This window comes from Heterodontus francisci, chromosome 2, assembly GCF_036365525.1.
Source record: "Heterodontus francisci isolate sHetFra1 chromosome 2, sHetFra1.hap1, whole genome shotgun sequence".
NCBI lineage: Eukaryota > Metazoa > Chordata > Chondrichthyes > Heterodontiformes > Heterodontidae > Heterodontus > Heterodontus francisci.
The window spans coordinates 129,034,239-129,053,224 of NC_090372.1; the positions used below are offsets into that span (position 1 = coordinate 129,034,239).

General features: G+C 44.5%; 1 protein-coding gene across 2 annotated transcripts in view; it reads right to left on the reverse strand.

The window, feature by feature from the left end:
• Positions 1–18,986, reverse strand: part of mocos (molybdenum cofactor sulfurase) — a 432,886-nt gene that overhangs the window by 52,008 nt on the left and 361,892 nt on the right. The window contains exons 12-14 of one of the 2 annotated variants that reach the window (XM_068010709.1): positions 13,333–13,578; positions 3,679–3,790; positions 1,007–1,154 (exon numbers count right to left, since the gene is read on the reverse strand). In XM_068010709.1, coding sequence (XP_067866810.1) covers positions 1,007–1,154; positions 3,679–3,790; positions 13,333–13,578 — 506 coding nt within the window. The remainder of the gene's footprint in view (positions 1–1,006; positions 1,155–3,678; positions 3,791–13,332; positions 13,579–18,986) is intronic. The other variant, XM_068010717.1, reaches the window with a different exon arrangement.

An 18,986-nucleotide genomic window follows, 5' to 3' on the forward strand; every position in this document is an offset into this window, starting at 1 on the left:
GAGCTTGATAAAACTAATGTCAGTGTGGTAAAAAGTCGGGGAGATTTTGTGTTGCCTGATAGAAGCCGTGCTCAGACATGCCAACTCTAACGAATTGATTGCGAGATGCAATTTCTCAGCCAAGTCCAGTCTCACTTGCAATCTCACGAGATATCTGTGAAATCTTATGATTTTCTGCTGCTTATTTGCTCTGGGAGCTAGTTCATATTCCCAGTTCTTACTGATACTCCTACTTTTACCCTCCTCCCACTTCCTAACTCCTCTCCAATGGGTTCTCATCTGATGCTGTTCTGGGGTTGGTACTTGATGCATGAGCAGGAGATCTTGTAAAATTATCATGAGAATTTCCAATTGCAGTGATGATGGGGGTGAATCTAGCAGTGGGGGGCGGTGATGATTTTCGGCCATGAATACAGACTAGGAATCCAAAATGTTGACTGTGTAAAATGCAGTTGGTTGGTTTATATGGTCTGCTGATGCTGGCAGTAAGCTAAATTGTTAAGAGCAGAACTTGCAGTGTTCTTGCTTGAGTAATTGTTTGGTTACTTAATTGTACCTCAATACCCACAAACTGAAATAGGATTCCTTCCCCAATCGGTTTATATGTTTGAAATAAAAGGCAGATAGAACAGCCATCTTCTGTCAGACTTCCAGTGGAGTTATGGGAGCATTGCAGGAGCAGCTCTGAGAAAATTTTGGGCAATGCACTTGTTTATATATTTCCTATGGTATTACTTACAGGTAACCTGGTGTCAGGAGAATGGGTGTGATGTTTAATTGCTAACATGGTCAGTCCCTTTAAAGGCTACCGCGCAGTTACTCTATGTGTGCAGTTTGCAGAGTTTCTTCAGTGCTTGTAAATCTCTGGTTACGGGTCAGAAAAAATAGCTTGTTTCCTTTTTTATATTTTTGATACTTTGAAGTGAGGCATCTGGATTGTGACAGACATACTCAAAATGTTTATATAAATATATATATTATAGTCTGTGTGAAAAGTTCTACTTACCTTAAAAGAAACACCATCTATATCAATTTCAGCCCAGTCATCTTCCTCAAATGGACACTTTGCACTTATCACAAGGTTGGCACGAAAACGATGGATTAGCTCCTCAGTTGTTAATGCTTCAGTAGAATTAGAATCACTTGTTCCATCTCTATCACAGAAGGACAATCACATTCAACAATGACTTGGAATTATGATGAGGTAATCTGGACAAATATCTCAAATAATTAGCAGTTTCTAAAACCACAAATATTGAAAAAGAAATAATGGCTGGACTTTGTGGAGGAGGCAGGGCTCCTGGTGCCGAGCCAAAAAGGCCGGGGGAACCCCACCTTGGCCTTTTCACACCCCCCTGGAGTGATCCTCTGGTCTTTTCACACCTACATTTCATGAGCCGGGATCCCCATCCCTTTAAAGACGGGGATCCCGCCTCCAAGAGTTGCCCGCCATTCAGAGGGCTGGCAGCTCAGCAGTATCAGCAGCGCCAATGGGAGTGGTGGCCACTGCTGGTACTGCAGAGGCCTTGGACACGGGCGCAGCACCAGAACCCCAGATCTCAGGTAAGTGAGGCCGGGTTGCCAGGGCAAGTCTGGAAGGCCCCAGCGAGGTGGTGCGGAGGGCAGGTGGTCGTGCAGTCAAGGGGGAGGGGGGCTCCAGGGGTAAAGTAATTCCCGGTGGGGATCCTCCGTAGGCTACAGATTGCCCACGTAGGAGGAATCCGCTCCAAGCCCCCAGAGAGGGCACCTTGCTTTACATGGCACCCTCCCCACATGGTGGAGGCACCCCTGCCACTGAGAAGATCCCAGGTGCACAGGATGAGGTCCTTAATTGGCCATTAATAGGCCACTTAAGAGCCTCAACTGGCCTCTAGGTGGGAAGGCCATCATCAGTCTATCCTTGTCCTGGGAAAATTGTTTGGCAACGGGGCGGCGATGGGCCCTCCATGAAATTTGTCCCAGAACCTCATAAAAAATAACCTTTACCAAACTAGACCAGGTTAGGTAAAGCACACTTCAAGTATATGCCTTCTAACTTGCACTCTGCGGGAAGAGGAAGGTGTAAAGATGCCCCTGATGTGTCACAAACTGGCCACAATGAATTTGTTAACATGTTTTCTAGTGTTTCCCAAAATTTGTTACTTTTTGGATATTATATTCAGTAACCCTCACTTTAACACTGACGGCACAGTGGCGCAGTGGTTAGCACCGCAGCCTCACAGCTCCAGGGACCCGGGTTCGATTCCGGGTACTGCCTGTGTGGAGTTTGCAAGTTCTCCCTGTGTCTGCGTGGGTTTTCTCCGGGTGCTCCGGTTTCCTCCCACAAGCCAAAAGACTTGCAGGTTGATAGGTAAATTGGCCATTATAAATTGTCACTAGTATAGGTAGGTGGGAGGGAAATATAGGGACAGGTGGGGATGTTTGTTGGGAATATGGGATTAGTGTAGGATTAGTATAAAATGGGTGGTTGATGTTCGGCACAGACTCGGTGGGCCGAAGGGCCTGTTTCAGTGCTGTATCTCTAATCTAATCTTTAGGAGTCATTGGAGAACTAACTCTCTGAGCGAAACATGATATTGCAAAGTTGAATAATGTTCCATCTTCACTGACCAAGAAACAGCAATCTATTAAATGTACCAACCATGATATATCTGAGGCTCCAGTTAAGTCTCTGGTCAGTGCTAATCCCCAGTGTGCTGATGGTTTAAGATATGGCGCAAATGGTGACGTTAATGTCAGAGAGAGATGATTTGACTGTTGGCACTTAAGCTGGCAAATGTTACCTGCCACTTGTCGAACCAAGACTGGATGTTGCTCAGGTCCTGCTCTAGATTAGCATGTGCTGCTTTACTATTGGACGAGTTGTGAATGTAGTTGAATGTAGCATTATTAGTGTGAATTCTTGATTTTATGATAGAAGGAAAGTCATTGCTGAAGCAGCTGAGGAACTCCTGCAGCAATGTCCTAGAGCAGTAATGATTGGCCTTCTACAAGCACAACCATTTTTCTTTGTGTCACATTTGACTCCAGCCACGAGATGTTTCCCTTTGACTTCACTTTTGCTTGGCTTACGCCAAGGGTGGATACTGTCACCTGTCCTCTGGCACTCAGCTCATTCCCATTCTGAATCAAGGCTGTGATGAAGTCTGGAGCTGAATGGTTTTGGAAGAAATCAAGATCAGCATCAGTGAGCAGGTGAGCACTTGTTACTTCTTAGCACTTGTGACTTCTTTCATTACTTTGCTGATCATTGGGAGAAGGCTGATAAGGTGATGATTAACCGTGCTAGATTTGTCCTTGTGTTTGTGGATAGGACCCACCTGTGCAATTTTCCACGTTGTTTGGCGAATGCCAGTGTCATAGCTGTACTGGAGTAGCTTGGCTGAGGGCCAGCTGGGTCTGGTGTGCAGGTCTTGTACACTGCAGCCGGGATAATGTCAGGGCTGTACTCTGTGTACTCATCTACTTAATGTCACGTGGAGTGAAATGTCTGTGCTGAAAATTAATGCTTTTGTTGCAATCCATTTTCTTTCACTAAGAGAACTTGACTGAAAATATTCCAAATATTTTACATTATTACCTTTTCATTGAATACGACAGCTACTATCTGCTTAGCATAATTTTATAGTTTTTTCTTTATTACTCATGAGGAGAGTGACCTTTCTGGATAGATCCTACCGTTGTAATATCTGCTCCTTGAGGTGTAGAATGCTCGCCATATTTATGAGAAGATACTGGGCTTCATTCACCAATGAGAGGGAAGATGACTGGGTCGAACCTTGGCCTTGAACTGAAAATTTAAATACATCATTATTGTATATCTCTTGCAAAGTTATGTTAGGACAAATTAATTGGACATTACATTTCAGCTTTGAAAATATATAATTATTAGAATGCAACAGCAGTTTTTCAACATTTGCTTGATTTGGTCTGCTTTAAAACCTGACTTCTTTAATTCGAATTTTTGTCTACTTTCATATTCCTCATCCTAATAAATCCATTCGGTTAGCAGTCAGGTAATCTAGAACACCTTCAATATTGGAGCACACACCTGAATATAGGTAAAGGATCAGCTAAGTTGTCATAACCAGCATGCTGTTTAATCTCTTTTGCAATGAAACTCATATCTATAATCTGTTACGATCCCATTAGGGACTGTTTCTTAACAGAACATGAAGTCATATGCTTTAAACTCTAAATCTCAATAGTCATTCCTGTTTGACTTTTTCTTCCACCCTAAAAATTCCCCTATACATTACAGGATCTTGATGGTTTGTTTAGTTCTCCTGGGGCCAATCCAAAGTGTACCACAGCTCTTGGGAATTCACTTCGATTTCCTTAATTTCTCAGCTATCTTCTGAGGTACGAGATCACCTCCCGAATCTGGACTTACAAGCTTGAGCACAGGCCTTACTCAAAACAGAAACACCCTTGATTCCTGATGGCCTCTTTGCTCTGATTTCCAGAAGTCAACTGCTTGTCTGAAACCAACAGCTTGTCCAAAAGCCAACTGCTTTTCCAAAAGCCATCTGATTGTCTGTATCAGCGAGCAGACAGATCAAAAATCCAACAGGCACCCCCTGCATCATCTTTCTCCATAACATGTGCGATGTCCCAGATAGCAATTTAAACTAATTATTTCTAACTCCTAATCATCTCTTTATTCTGGGAAATCATATGAATAAGTTAAACCCCTAACTGAAGTAGCTACAAACACACCAGGTGGAATTTTATGGGCTGTGCAAGAGTGGATTTGGTGGCATGGATGATATAATTAGGCGGGAGGTGTTTTTTCAGATTCCCGACGGCGGGATATTTTAGAGAAATTAAATTGGCGGCAGGTGTGCGGCTTTCTGGGGTCCAGCCAGCATGGTGGCAGATTGCAGCTTTGCATTCATTTAAATAACATGAATACTCATTAGCACCGCAGCCTCACAGCTCCAGCGACCCGGGTTCAATTCTGGGTACTGCCTGTGTGGAGTTTGCAAGTTCTCCCTGTGTCTGCGTGGGTTTCCTCCGGGTGCTCCGGTTTCCTCCCACATGCCAAAGACTTGCAGGTTGATAGGTAAATTGGCCATTATAAATTGCCACTAGTATAGGTAGGTGGTAGGGGAATATAGGGACAGGTGAGGATGTGGTAGGAATATGGGATTAGTGTAGGATTAGTATAAATGGGTGGTTAATGGTCGACACAGACTCGGTGGGCCGAAGGGCCTGTTTCAGTGCTGTATCTCTAAATCTAAAAAAAAAACATACGCATAGTTACAATTTAGTCCTACTTTCCAGATTAAGTGAATGGTGAGCGCTATTCCCGTGCCACTCGGTTCTCGATTGTTTTACCGTGGCGTGCAGCAGTTGGATATGTGCAGTTGAGTCTCAAGACTGAGCTGTTCTCTTTTTTAACTCATCTGCAAAACTAATGCCAGCATTGAAATGGATGTTTCCCTCCAGGCTCAGCAATGGCATGGGTGAATATTCTCAGGGATGGGAGTGAAGGCAAGGGGGGGGGGTGGGTGGTGGGGGGACAACATGGAGCATCAGGACAGGGTGCTCGGGGAGGGAAGATGGGGTTGATCGAGTGCATAGAGGATCAAGGGAGGGTACTTGGGGAGGGAAGGGTGGGGTTGATCGAGAGCATGGAGGATCGGGGCGGGTGGAGTGGAGCTTCTAGGATGTGGGATGGTTGCTGTTGATGCTGAAGCTGCATGTTGATGGATGCGGGGGTGGTGGGTGGATTATAGCATTACAGTGTGAAGATGTTTGGCAAAGGCTTAAAGGGAAGGATGAGTGCTGTCAACGTCGGGGAGCTGTGGGACAAATTGAGGGCACTGGCTAGCAGAGGGAACAGTTACAGTCAATGAGGGCAAATGGATTCTGTAGGGGGGCGAAGGTTAAGACTAATGGGTAGCTATTTGGCAGCTTCATATGGAGGAGAATGGGACTCAGCAACAATGGTCAGGTTGATGTGAGGAGGTTCAAGGGTAAGAGTCGATAGTAACGGAGTAGGAACAGTGGGGAGGGATGGCATGAAAAAATTGATGATTACACGCTGCATGGTAATGGGGGAAGTCTCAATGGTAACAGAGGGAAGGGAAATGGTAACATTGGGTGGGTCAAGGGTGATGGGTTCAAGCTGGAAGGTTGCAGGAGGAGGTTGGAAGGTGGCAAAACCTACCCTGAATTCTACACGCACCATTTTCTTCAACGTTAATGGAAACAATGTGGCCACTCAAGGATTGCAAAGAGAGTTGGAGGAGACAAACGATAGTGGGTGTGTTTTCTATCTGGCTGAAATTTGAAGGCAGATATAAGATCATTGCCTCGATGTTTCAGCTCACTGGCAAGAGAGGTCTGAATTGCCATGCTCTGCTTATTTATTGTTCAGAAAAGCTGCAGAGACATAGGTCTCATACACCCAATTTGTCTAGTACCAAAGGAAGAAGAGCAGAGGAAGAGACTAAGGAGGACTTTTTCCCTCAACTCCTGATGTCTGAGCGCCAGCAACAGGCAGAATAGGAAGGTGAGGATGCTCCAAACGATAAATGGCCTTATTAACGACGGGCACTGGAACATCATTGCATCCTTAGGACAAGGACAAATTACCAACAGGCAAATAATGCAAGGTTGGATTGTATCTATTTTAATGCAAGGAGTCTTACTAGTAAGGCAGACGAATAGAGGGCATTGATTAACACATGGGAATATGATATTATTGCTATTACTGAGACATGGTTGAGGGAAGGGCAGGACTGGCAGCTTAATATCTCTGGGTATAGAATATTCAGACGTTATGGGGGAGGGGATAAAAGAGGAGGTGGCATTGCACTGTTGATTAGAGAGACAATTACTGCAGTAAGGAGGGATGATATTTTAGAAGGTTTTATTTTATGAGGCCATATGGGTAGAACTTAAAAACAAAAAGGGGGCTATTACTTGGTTGTGAGTGTACTACAGACAAGAACAAACAAAGAGCAAAGAACAGTACAGCACAGGAACAGGCCATTTGGCCCTCCAAGCCTGCGCCGATCTTGATGCCTGCCCAAACTAAAACCTTCTGCATTTCCGGGAACCGTATCCCTCTATTCCCATCCTATTCATGTATTTGTCAAGATGCCTCTTAAACGTCATTATCGTACCTGCTTCCACACTTCCAAACCTCCAAACAGTCAGGCAGTGGTAGAGGAGCAGATATGTAGGCAAATCTCAGAGAGGTGCAATAATGGGCGGCACAGTGGCACAGTGGTTAGCACCGCAGCCTCACAGCTCCAGGGACCCGGGTTCGATTCTGGGTACTGCCTGTGCGGAGTTTGCAAGTTCTCCCTGTGTCTGCGTGGGTTTTCGCCGGGTGCTCCGGTTTCCTCCCACATCCAAAAGACTTGCAGGTGATAGGTAAATTGCCCCTGTATGGAGGTGATAGTGAATATGGGATTACTGTAGGGTTAGTATAAATGGGTGGTTGTTGGTGGGCTGAAGGGCCTGTTTCAGTGCTGTATCTCTAAAATTAAAAAAAAATAATAATAGGGTAATAATAGTAGGGGATTTCAACTTCCCCTACATTAGAGGGGATAGTATTAGTGCAAAAAGGTTAAAGGGGGCAGAATTCTTCAAGTGCATTCAGGAGAGCTATTTGAGCTAGCACTTAGAGAGTCCTACAAGAGGAGGGGTGGTACTGGACTTAATCCTAGGAAATGAAGCCAGACAAGTAGTAGAAGTGGCAGTGGGGAGCATTTCGGGGATAGTGACAATAACTCTGCAAGATTTAAGGTTGTTATGGAAAAGGACATAGAGGGACCGGAAATAAGAGTACTGAATTGGGGGACGGCAGATGTCAATATGATAAAACAGGATCTGGCCAAAGTGAACTAGGAGCAGCTTCTTATAGGAAAGTCTACATCAGATCAGTGGGAGTCATTTAGAAAGGAAATTGTGAGGGTTCAGGTCCAACATGTTCCTGTAAAGGTGAAGGGTGGGACCAACAGGTCAAGGGAACCCTGGATGTCAAGAGATATAGCGGATTGGATAAGGAAAAAAAAGGTGCATGGCAGATTCAGAGTGCTGAAAACAGCGGCGGCCCTACAGGAGTATGGAAAGTGTAGGGGAGTACTTAAAAAAAGTAATCAGGAGAGCGAAGAGGGGGCATGAAAAATCACTGGCAGACAAGATAAAGGAAAATCCCAAGGCATTTTATAAATATTTTTGGGGGCAAGAGGATAACCAGGGAAAAAGTGGGGCCTATTGGCGATCAAAGAGGCAATCTGTGTGTGGAGCTGGAGGACATAGGTGAAGTTTTGAACAATTATTTTTCATCTGTGTTCACTATGGAGAGGGATGATGTAGGTGTTGTGATCAGGGAAGGAGATTGTGATATACTTGAACAAATTAGCATTGAAAAGGAGGAAGTATTAGCTGTATTAGCTGGCTTAAAAGTGGATAAATCACCAGGCCCAGATGAGATGTATCCCAGGCTGCTATGTGAGGCAAGGGAGGAGATAGCGGAAGCTCTAACACAAATTTTCAGATCCTCTCTGGCCACAGGAGAGGTACCAGAAGATTGGAGGTCAGCGAATGTAGTACCATTATTCAAGAAGGGATAAACTAGGTAATTACAGGCTGGTGAGTCTAACATCAGTGGTAGGGAAATTATTAGAAAAAATTCTGATGGACAGGATTAATCTCCACTTGGAGAGGCAGGGTTAATCAGGGATAGTCAGCATGGCTTTGTCAGGGGGAGATGGTGTCTAACAAATTTGATTGAATTTTTCGAGGAGGTGACTAGAGGTATAGATGAGGGTAATGCAGTTGATGTAGTCTATATGGACTTCAGTAAGGCTTTTGATAAGATCCCGCATGGGAGATTGGTTAAGAAGGTAAGAACCCATGGGATCTAGGGCAATTTGGCAAATTGAATCCAAAATTAGCTTAATGGCAGGAGGCAGAGGGTGATGGTCGAGGATTGTTTTTGCGATTGGAAGCCTGTGACCAGTGGTGTACCGCAGGGATCAGAGCTGGGACCCTTACTGTTTGTAGTGTACATTAATGATTTAGACGTGAATATAGGACGTATGATCAGTAACTTCGCAGATGACACGAAGATTGGTGGTGTCGCAAATAGTGAGGAGGAAAGTCTTGGATTACAGGACGATATAGATGGGCTGGTAAGATGGGCAGAGCTGGGGCAAATGGAGTTTAATCCTGAGAAGTGTGGGGTGATGCACTTTGGGAGGACTAACAAGGCAAGGGAATATACAATGGATGGTAGGACCATAGGAAGTACAGAGGGCCAGAGGGACCTTGGGGTGTTTGTCCATAGATCACTGAAGGCAGCAGCACAGGTAGATAAGGTGGCTAGGAAGGCATACGGGATACTTGCCTTTATTGGCCGAGGCATAGAGTATGAGCTGGGAGGTTATGAAGGAGCTATCAAATGCTAGTTAGGCCACAGCTGGAGTACTGTGTACAGTTCTGGTCGCCACACTATAGGAAGGATGTGATTGCAGTCGAGAGGGTGCAGGGGAGATTCACCAGGATGTTGCCTGGGCTGGAGCATTTCAGTTATGAAGACAGACTGGATAGGCTGGGGTTGTTTTCCTCGGAGCGGAGAAGGCTGAAGGGGGACCTGATTGAGGTATACAAAATTATGAGGGGCATTGATAGGATAGATAGGAAAAAACTTGTTCCCTTAGCAGAGGGGTCAATAACTAGGGGGCATAGATTTAAGGTAATGGGCAGGAGGTTTAGAGGGGAGTTGAGGAAGAATTTTTTCACCCAGAGGGTGGTTGGAATCTGGAACACACTGCCTGAAGGGGTGGTAGAGGCACGAACACTCACGACATTCAAGAAGTATTTGGATGAGCCCTTGTAATGCCATAACATACAAGGCTACGGGCCAAGTGCGGGGAAATGGGATTAGTTAGGACGGGTGCCTGATGGTCGGCACAGGCGCATTGGGCCAAAGGGCCTGTTTCTGTGCTGTAGTACTCTATGGCTCTAACAAATGTCAGAGAGGCAATGCCAGAGATGCCTAAGGATGTCATGTGAAATGGTCACAGAAATTTGCAGAATCTTGCAGCTGCTCGGCTTTGGTGGGAATCCCATGCCAGTTGCCCTCAAGGTGACTGCTGCATTCAATTTTTTGCTTGCGGCTCCTTCCAGGGATCCACAGGTGACATATGTGGCATCTCGCAGTCTGCGTTCTACAGGTGCAACAAAGAGATGACCAATGTCTTTTTTTCATGTGCCAATGATTTCATCTACTTACCTGTAGACGAGGACAGCCATGCAGCAAGGTCTGTGGCCTTTAGCGCCATCATTGGTTTCCCTAGAGTGCAAGGGGGTGATCAACTGTACTCAAGTGGCCGTTAGAGCTCCCTGGGACCTGCCTGCTGTATTTGTCAATCGCAAAGGCTTCCACTCTTTAAACGTTCAACTGGTTTGCGACTACAGAAAAAGAATCATGCATGTTTGCGCACGTTTCCCAGGGAGTTGTCAAGACTCATACATTTTGAGGAACAACCAGCTGCCAGCAGTTTTCGAGGCTCGCTGGATCCTGGGTGACAAGGATTAACCCCTTTGTACATAGTTGATGATACCAGTCTGGCATCCCCAAAGACTAGTGAAGAGAGGTACAATGTTGCTCACTCATCCACCACAGCCATCATTGAACACAACATTGGCATTCTGAAAATGCACTTCCGTTGCCCTGACCGGTCTGGAGGGGCTCTTCAGTACATGCCACAGAGGGTGTCACGAATACTCGTTGTCTGTTGTGCCTTTCACAACCTTACAATTAGATGTGGCAACATTCTGCAGGCGGAGGAACAGAAGGAACACCAGTCCTCCTCAGATGAGGATGACTGTGAAGAAGGTGAGGAAGAGGACAACAATGAAAATGATGTCATCATCGATATGAGGTCCATGGAGAGACAAGTAAGGATCAAGGAGAAACCTAATTTGTGCACTTTTCAGCCAACAATAAGCCACATCATCAAGGAACGTTGAGAGGAGAAATATAACAATTCCCCGTAGAAAATCACATACATCTGAGGTCCTATTTGTCGCTGCAATCTTAATGAAGTGTTGTCGCACTGTGATTGGCATTTGAAATCATCTATGGGCTATGGTGAATTGGACTACACACCACTGCAAGCAGCTTTAAGTTATGACTGCAGAAACTCAAAAGTAAGGCATGACAGTAGTGGAAAAAGTTAACAATCATCAATAGGAAACCAGTTATCATTGAAGACTGAAGGCTCAAATTTGAAGGAGAAATGGACACGAGACGTTTCTGAGATGCTTGCAAACATCATGGCGTTCCTGCCACAGGCCTTCAAAGGGCATCTTTGTTTCCATCTGAAATCAAGCAAAAGAATAACGAGCATGGATCAAATTTCAAATGAAATAAAGAAGTATTGAAAAATCTTTAGCATTGGCACAATATGTACACCACCTGTAAACCCTAACAGAAAATCCGGAGCGGAACCCCGTAGGCGGTCATGTGTCACCTTTGGCATGTTTCCGGCAGTTCCTGCAGCCATACTGGTGCCAAACGTCGTGTCCTGCACTCCTTTGGACCCCACCAGAAAGGCCGAGAGGGGGGTTTTGACGACTGGGCAACTCTCAACCTCCATAAATTTGCCCAGGCATGCGCCATGGAGAACAGAGGCGCAAGGGGAGAGCCAACTGTGCAACAGCCCCAACAAACAAATTTCTCTGCAGCACCTGTGGAAGAGCCTGTCACTCCAGAATTGGCCTTTATAGCCACTCCAGGCGCTGCTTCACAAACCACTGACCACCTCCAGGCGCGTATCCATTGTCTCTCGAGATAAGGAGGCCCAAAAGAAAGAAAGAAGTGCCACCTTTGTGATCAAAACTGTTTCAAATTTATTTTTCTACCACAAGGTGCTACCTTGACATTAGCAGCTGAGGTGGAGGCAGTTTGCTCAGTGCAATGCTCCGTTGCTGCGGATGACCATGGGCGTCCTCTGGAGGAACGGGGCCTTGATGGCTCCTTCCTACTGGGGGTCCGCAGCAATGGTGATTGAGTGCACCCTGTGTGCTTGTCTGCTGGAGGTAAGGGGATCAATGTTGGGGGGAGGACGAGCATGCCAGCTGCTTATCCTGTGGGTGTCCTGAGAGGAGGCCCCGGGGCAGCTGGCATGTGCTTCTCCTCCATCTGTGTGCACGATCTGCCTGCCTCCCTGAGGGGAAGGGTCACCCGGAGAGCGGTCCAGGTTCCTCGTCTCCCTCTTGCTTAGACTCTGCTGCATGGAGCCAATGGCAACAGCGGTGGAGTGTTCATCAGATCGCATATGGCTCGAGCGCTCGACCAGACTTGCCATGGAGCTCGCCAAACTCTCGACTGAGGAAGCCATACGCTCAAATGCCTGGGACATGGCAGACGTCATGGCTTGCATGGACTCCTCCATGGCACACACAAAGCCACGCATCTCCAACATATTTTCCACATGGCTTTGCTGCACATCTAGCAGACTTCTCATAGCAACAGAGGACCATTATGAGTGTGGGGCTGAGCAGGGGCCTGATCCCCAGCAGTCCTCCGATTGTCAGGGTACCCGGCTGGCACATGCTCCCTCAGCTGTTGGGATTTGTCTATCTCGTGATCATCAGCTTGTGACCCATATTTAATCTTAAACCCCACGTGGACTGTGCGGATGTATCTGCACTGGTGGAGGTGGAAGTAGAGGCAGGTGACAGTGGACCCTCTGGGATATTGGATTCTTCTTCCTCCCCAGAGGCAGAGTCTTGGGCCACACGGCGTTCCATGACTGGCATGGGCATCTGCAGTGAAGGCGCAAACAGAGGCACTTTAAGCATCTGATGCACGAGTTCACACAATTTCCTTTGGTTTCCACATATGGTTGCAAAAGTGGAGATGACACTTCATCCTTACACCTTATGGCTCCTGCCTCGCCATCTCCAAACGCACTGCATCGCTCCTCTCCCGCGATCTCCAATGCCTCCTCCTCAGCTATGGTCAGCAACCCAAAGTCAGGGACCCCCTCCTCCCGATTTAGCATGCTCTTGCTGGTTGTGGCTGCGTTTATCCTGCAGGAGACAGTGCAGAATTAATGACATGGCAAAAGATGCATCACAATGGTTACATACATGCATCAACATCACTCATTCTGCAGTGGCTTTCGCATGACACATCCAAGCATGTAAACAAGGTCAATCTTCATCTTGGAGCACAATCATTTAGTGAATGGCACCAAGGCTGCTCATGCATTCAATTGCACTCTTCCTGTGCCCTCTGCCTTAAAGACATGTAACCAGGGAGGAAAACAATAGAGCTGCTTCATCAAGACCACTTACCAATCTGAGCGTCATTGATGCGCTTGCAGCACCGCTTCCAGGTTCTACGTATCAGCCCATGGTTTGAGATCTCCTCTACTACCTCCATCCAGGCCAACTTGGTCAGGTGGGAAGGTTTTCGGATTCCATCTGCAGGGAAGAAGACCTCCCGTCTTTCCCTGGTGGCCTGGAGGAGAACCTGCAGGGCGACATCACTGAACCCTGGGGCTGGTCTTTGCCTACTGGCTGACATTTGACTTACTTTTGCTGCAGGGAAAATAAATGATGTGAAGTTGGTGGTGACTTTCACTACATAAGGGAGGCAAAACCATTTTGAGTTAAGTAAAAGCTTCAATTTAGGTTATTCTGAAGATACTTACATAAAAGGAAGGCTGCTGATCCTTGAGGCCATAAGCACAGAATGTGTTATATCTGTCGCAATCATACTGTTTGGACCAGTGATGGTGGGTTTCACCAGTGAAAGGCCGCCCCACCACGCATGATCCCATGTGCCTGTTGCCACACAGTTCATTTACATACAAAATCGTGTGTGAAACAGGAATTGTGGCAGAAGTGGAAGTTATGCCAACTTCTGGTCCCGCCATTGGGAACGCCGCGCGGCACTCATATAATTTGACCCACCGTCTCCATCAACAAGTTAAGAGAAGTTCCCATTGTGTTGGGTCTTTATACTTCCCCATATGACCTGACAAAATAAACATGGGCTGCTCTTTGATTTATAACCACCTTAGGCTTGTTTGCCTAAGACTTGCATTAAAAAGATTCAATTCCCAAATTAAACGTTACCAAGAAAATTGATACAAACCATGAACCAGGCGATTGTAACAAATCTCACCAGCAGTGAGATAGGGCAGGAGCATTCCCATATACTCTACATTACTAAAATATGTATTTTTGAACAAAATATTGTTCTCCTTAAAGAATAAGGAAACCTTATTAATTATATAATTAATAATACTTATTTGTTTAGTGCCTTGTTACATCAAAATGTGTCAGAGCTTAAGACACAAATTACTTTTGATGTGTAGTAACTGTTACGTAGATAATAGCAGTCTTTTGGGGCAGTGCCATCCCACTAACTGTGAATGAAATGAATGTGAAGTGATTTATGACTTTAACCCCTTGTAGGGACGAAACCAGATCAGGAGCACATCCCCACAAATCTCCTTTCATCAAGTTCAAACCAAATTCTCAGACACTTATTTGAGTCCAAAGAATTGCACTAGCTTTCCCTCAAAGAAAGAAAACCAACAGAGAATTTTACCATCTTTCGGATAGCCTATTTCTAATATTGTTATGGCTAAGTCATAAATATCCCAGATATTATAAGGGTCTGGGAAACTCTCTTCAATACTTATCTCTCCACTTAAAGAGACACAGAGAGGGGGTTCTCGTAGTAGTATACAGAATACTACATGAGACGATTCTTAACTTTTATATATTTATTTTTACAATTTATTAAAGAATTATTTATTAAAGAATTTAACATGCAATAAACTTAAGTGGATAAGTATATCACAATATCAAATATTACTGAGAGATGTAACACATATTCTTATTTCTAACACAGAATTCAAAAATTTAACCTTGCTAATGTTACAGCAAAATTATCTTAGAATATCCAGAATATCCATCAAAATTTAAAGTAAACTTGTACCTTAAATCCCCGAATAAGGCATGGGATGAGAAGTGTTGTTGAGGATTCAACACCCCTAAGTGTTCGCTTCAGAACCTTGTATTTTTATACTATTTCTAAGGTGTCATATGACTTTTGCATTAGAAGTGACCTTCCTGTGTTCCCTCCAGAATCCATATCTTTAATTTAATGTTTTACTGGAATTTGAAGTTTTGAGCTTTTATCTGGTCAAAATGTTTATTATTGTGTTTATGTGACCTCTCTTGTTCCTGTGAGTACATTCCATTTATTGTTAATTGTCCTTTCCGTGGTACCCACAGAAACCTCCGGAGCCGACCAGAGGTCGACAACCCCATAAACCAATCAAGTATTATTGCTACCTCTTACTGAGGTCACACAGGATATTTCAATGTGTGTGTTTATCTTCCAAGCCCCTGACAACAGCAATTCTATTCTAACAGAGACCTTGAAATGTTTAACTCTACCATCTTAAAGGGGAACTTCAGTGAGCTCTGAAAACTAACCATTTATTCAATCTTTAACTCGAAAGGCATAATACACTAACTATTTCCAAATTCTACTTAATCAAGCCTATCATACCTATATTCCTTCACAAATGAACAGTTAATCTATTTTTGAATCCGTTGATTGAGGAAGGAATATTGGCCAGGATATTGGAAGAACTCTCCTGTTCGTCTTCAGATGATACCATGGGATATTTAATGCCCATTGAAATGTGCAGAACAGGACCATAATTTACCAATAAAACAGAAGCAAAATATTGATGTAAGGGCGTCGACCAAAAACATTAACTCTGTTTCTCTCCTTTATAGATATTGCCTAACCTGAAGAGTATTTTCAGCATTTTCTGTTTTTCATTCTGCAATCTTCTCATCCGAAGATTGGCATTCTGATAAAAATGGGATGTTTTGCGACTGCGGCACACATTATTTCAGCACATGAACATTCAAACTTAAAATTGTGGCTGGGAAGAAAAGAGGGCCTATCACAAGAAATTGCCAAGCCCCTGACTGGAAAGACAGTTGTATGCTGGCAGACAGTGTTGGAACAAAGTACTCAGTCCTTGCTTCTCTAATACAGAGAAGTCCTGGTCAGGCCAGTTGAGTGACATGACTAACTGGCTGTTTGAATTTGAACTTGCTGAGAGAAAGAAACTCAGAAAGCTTTTTGCTCCTGGACTGAAAAGATCTCTCTCCTGTCTGCTCCCATCTCTTTCTCACAGAACGGAAGATCCATTGAAGACACGTGAACTCAAAGAGAGAAAAGGCTCCTATGTGAATAAGGTTTAAGAAGAATACTGGGCCCCAATGAAAAGTAAGAGCTGTCTACAATCAAAGACTCTACGGCAAGCTGGAAACACAGAAACAGTAACAAGAAACTCCCTTCAATGACTGTCTCAAACCTCTGTACTTTATTTTTCTTCTGCGCTTTTCTGTCCCTATTTGCATGTGTGTATTGCGTGTTCTTGTTAGTGTGGGCGCGTCATATATCCGTAGGCGTTAACCGAATTAGAGTTTAAGAAACTTCACTTTTCTTCTTTAAACCTAAGAAAACCTGGTGTGCTCATTTCTTTGCCTTATAATTGTAAAGTGGTGAACAAGGATTCACCAAGGGGGAGTTCAAAACAGTGTGTTTAAAAATCACAAACCTTGTTACAAGAAGACCAGATAAAGACAGTAAAAGACCCCTAGACACCTTTCTCACCTGGCCATAACAGTGTGTATGTTTGCTTCATTATTGGTTAAGACTTGGTTTAGAATAAACGGATAATTTTGTTGCTTGTTAAAGAAACCTGGTTGGTGTGCTTTATTCTGGGGAAAAGTAGAGTATCTGATTGATTGTTTCAGTAAGTGGGAACATTTTAATATATGTTGTGACCTGTGGAGAAGTGGGACTGAATTAAGAGTGCACTTCTCGAGCCTAGGTCATAACATGAGCGACTGCAGTCTATGTGGTGTAGGTGCGCCCAGAGTACTGTTGGATAGGGTGTTCCAGGATTTTGACCCAGTGATATACTTCCAAGTCAGGATGTCATACGACTTGGAGGGAAACTTGCAAGTGGTGGTGTTCCCATGCGCCTGCTGCCCTTGTTCTTCTAGGTGGTAGAGGTCGTGGGTTTGGAAGGTGCTGTCGCTGGAGCCTTGGTGAGTGCTGCAGTGCATTTTGTAGATGGTACACACTGCTACCACTGTGCGGCAGTGGTAGATGGAGTGAATGCTTAAGGTTGTAGATGGGGTGCTAATCAAGTAGGTTGCTTTGTCCTGGATGGTGTTGAGCTTCTTGAATGTTGTTGGAGCTGCACTCATCCAGGCAAGTGAAGAGTATTCCATCACACTCCTGACTTGTGCCTTGTAGATGGTGGACAGGCTTTAGGGAGTCAGGAGGTGAGTTACTCGCCTCAGAATTCCCAGTGTCTGACCTTCTGTTGTAGCCACAGTATTTATATGGCTCGTCTAGTTCAGTTTCTGGTCAATGGTAACCCCCAGGATGTTGATAGTGGGGGATTCAGTGATGGTAATGCTGTTCATGTCAAGGGGAGATGGTTAGATTCTCTCTTGTTGGAGATAGTCATTGCCTGCCACTTGTATGGCACGAATGTTACTTGCCACTTGTCAGTCCAAGCCTGAATGTTGTCCAGATGGTAATGAGAGCCATGCTGCCACAAGAAATGTGATAGATCAGACCATTGGCATGCTGAAGTAGCAATTTCGCTGTCTGGACCGCTCTGGTGGAGGCCTGCAGCACTTGGCTAAGTGCGTCTCTATTTGTGGTGGTATGCTGCATTCTGGACAACATGTCATCATGAGGGAGCAGCTTTTTGCCACTAGCTATCAGGCGAGAGAGAAGCTGAAGATGAGGACATTGTGTTCCCCACGCCTGCTTTTGAGGGGTATCCAATTTAATCCCACCCTGTATCCTTGAATAAACTCGTTTGGCAATTCAGTCTGATACAAAAGGGTTTGGCATGACTGACATTAGTCATATTAAGAAATTATGTGGGCATTGGAATCCTCTACATACATCCAAAGACATTATGTAGGTCAATTATTTACCCAGGGCAAAATTCCACATAATATTGCGAAATTCGCATACTTCGATCAAAGCGAACAAAAGTGCTTCACTAGGAGGGTTGACCTTTGTGTTAGGCATGAGAAACACATCTGGTAATAAATAAAATTGTGTCAACCTCCAAGAATGCAGCAAAATATTAGGCAGATTCAAAAGGTAATGTGATGTTTGTACACTCTTTTCCAAGGTTACGTAGGGTGCATCTCGATATTTATGTCAAGGTGCGTTGCCCCACAGAGTTTTGAAGCCATAATGCCTAAATATTTCACCAAATTCACTGAATGATATAGAATGGTAGACACCAACCGTTCACCTTTGAGACTAGTCACAAATTCAGCCCAGACAGCTAGGTTGCAAATATTGACTGTAAGGGCCCTATGTGAAATAACATAGGGCAGTTTGAATCCAGTTCCTAGTAGATATGGGGCTACATACCATAATCACCCCAATTCAACAATTAAGTCAGGCTACCAATTTGATGAGCTGGGAAATGAAAAAGGTTTGGCATTGACAGGAGTCCATTTCTGACATTGTGGGACATGTTGCTGGGACAGAGTAGAAGAAGATTTCCTTTGCATCTAATCATGCTACCTATACCTGACTTGGGATTTGATGCTGACATTGAATACCTGTGATGGAAATTGATAGCCCTCACCATGATTAACAAAAATTAAAGAATATTGACCTTATGTTTAAATATCTTTTTCCTGTAAATTTACTACAAAAGGTAATATTAAAAATTGAAATAAAAACAGAAAGTGCTGGAAATGCTCAGCAGGTCAGGCAGCATCCGTGAAGAGAGAAACAGAGTTAACGTTTCAGGCCTGTGACCTTTCAACAGAACTGGCAAAGGTTAGAAAAGTAGGTTTTAAGCAAGTGAAGGTGGGGGGGTGGGGGGTTGGTTTGGTGGGGAAGAGAACAAAATGGA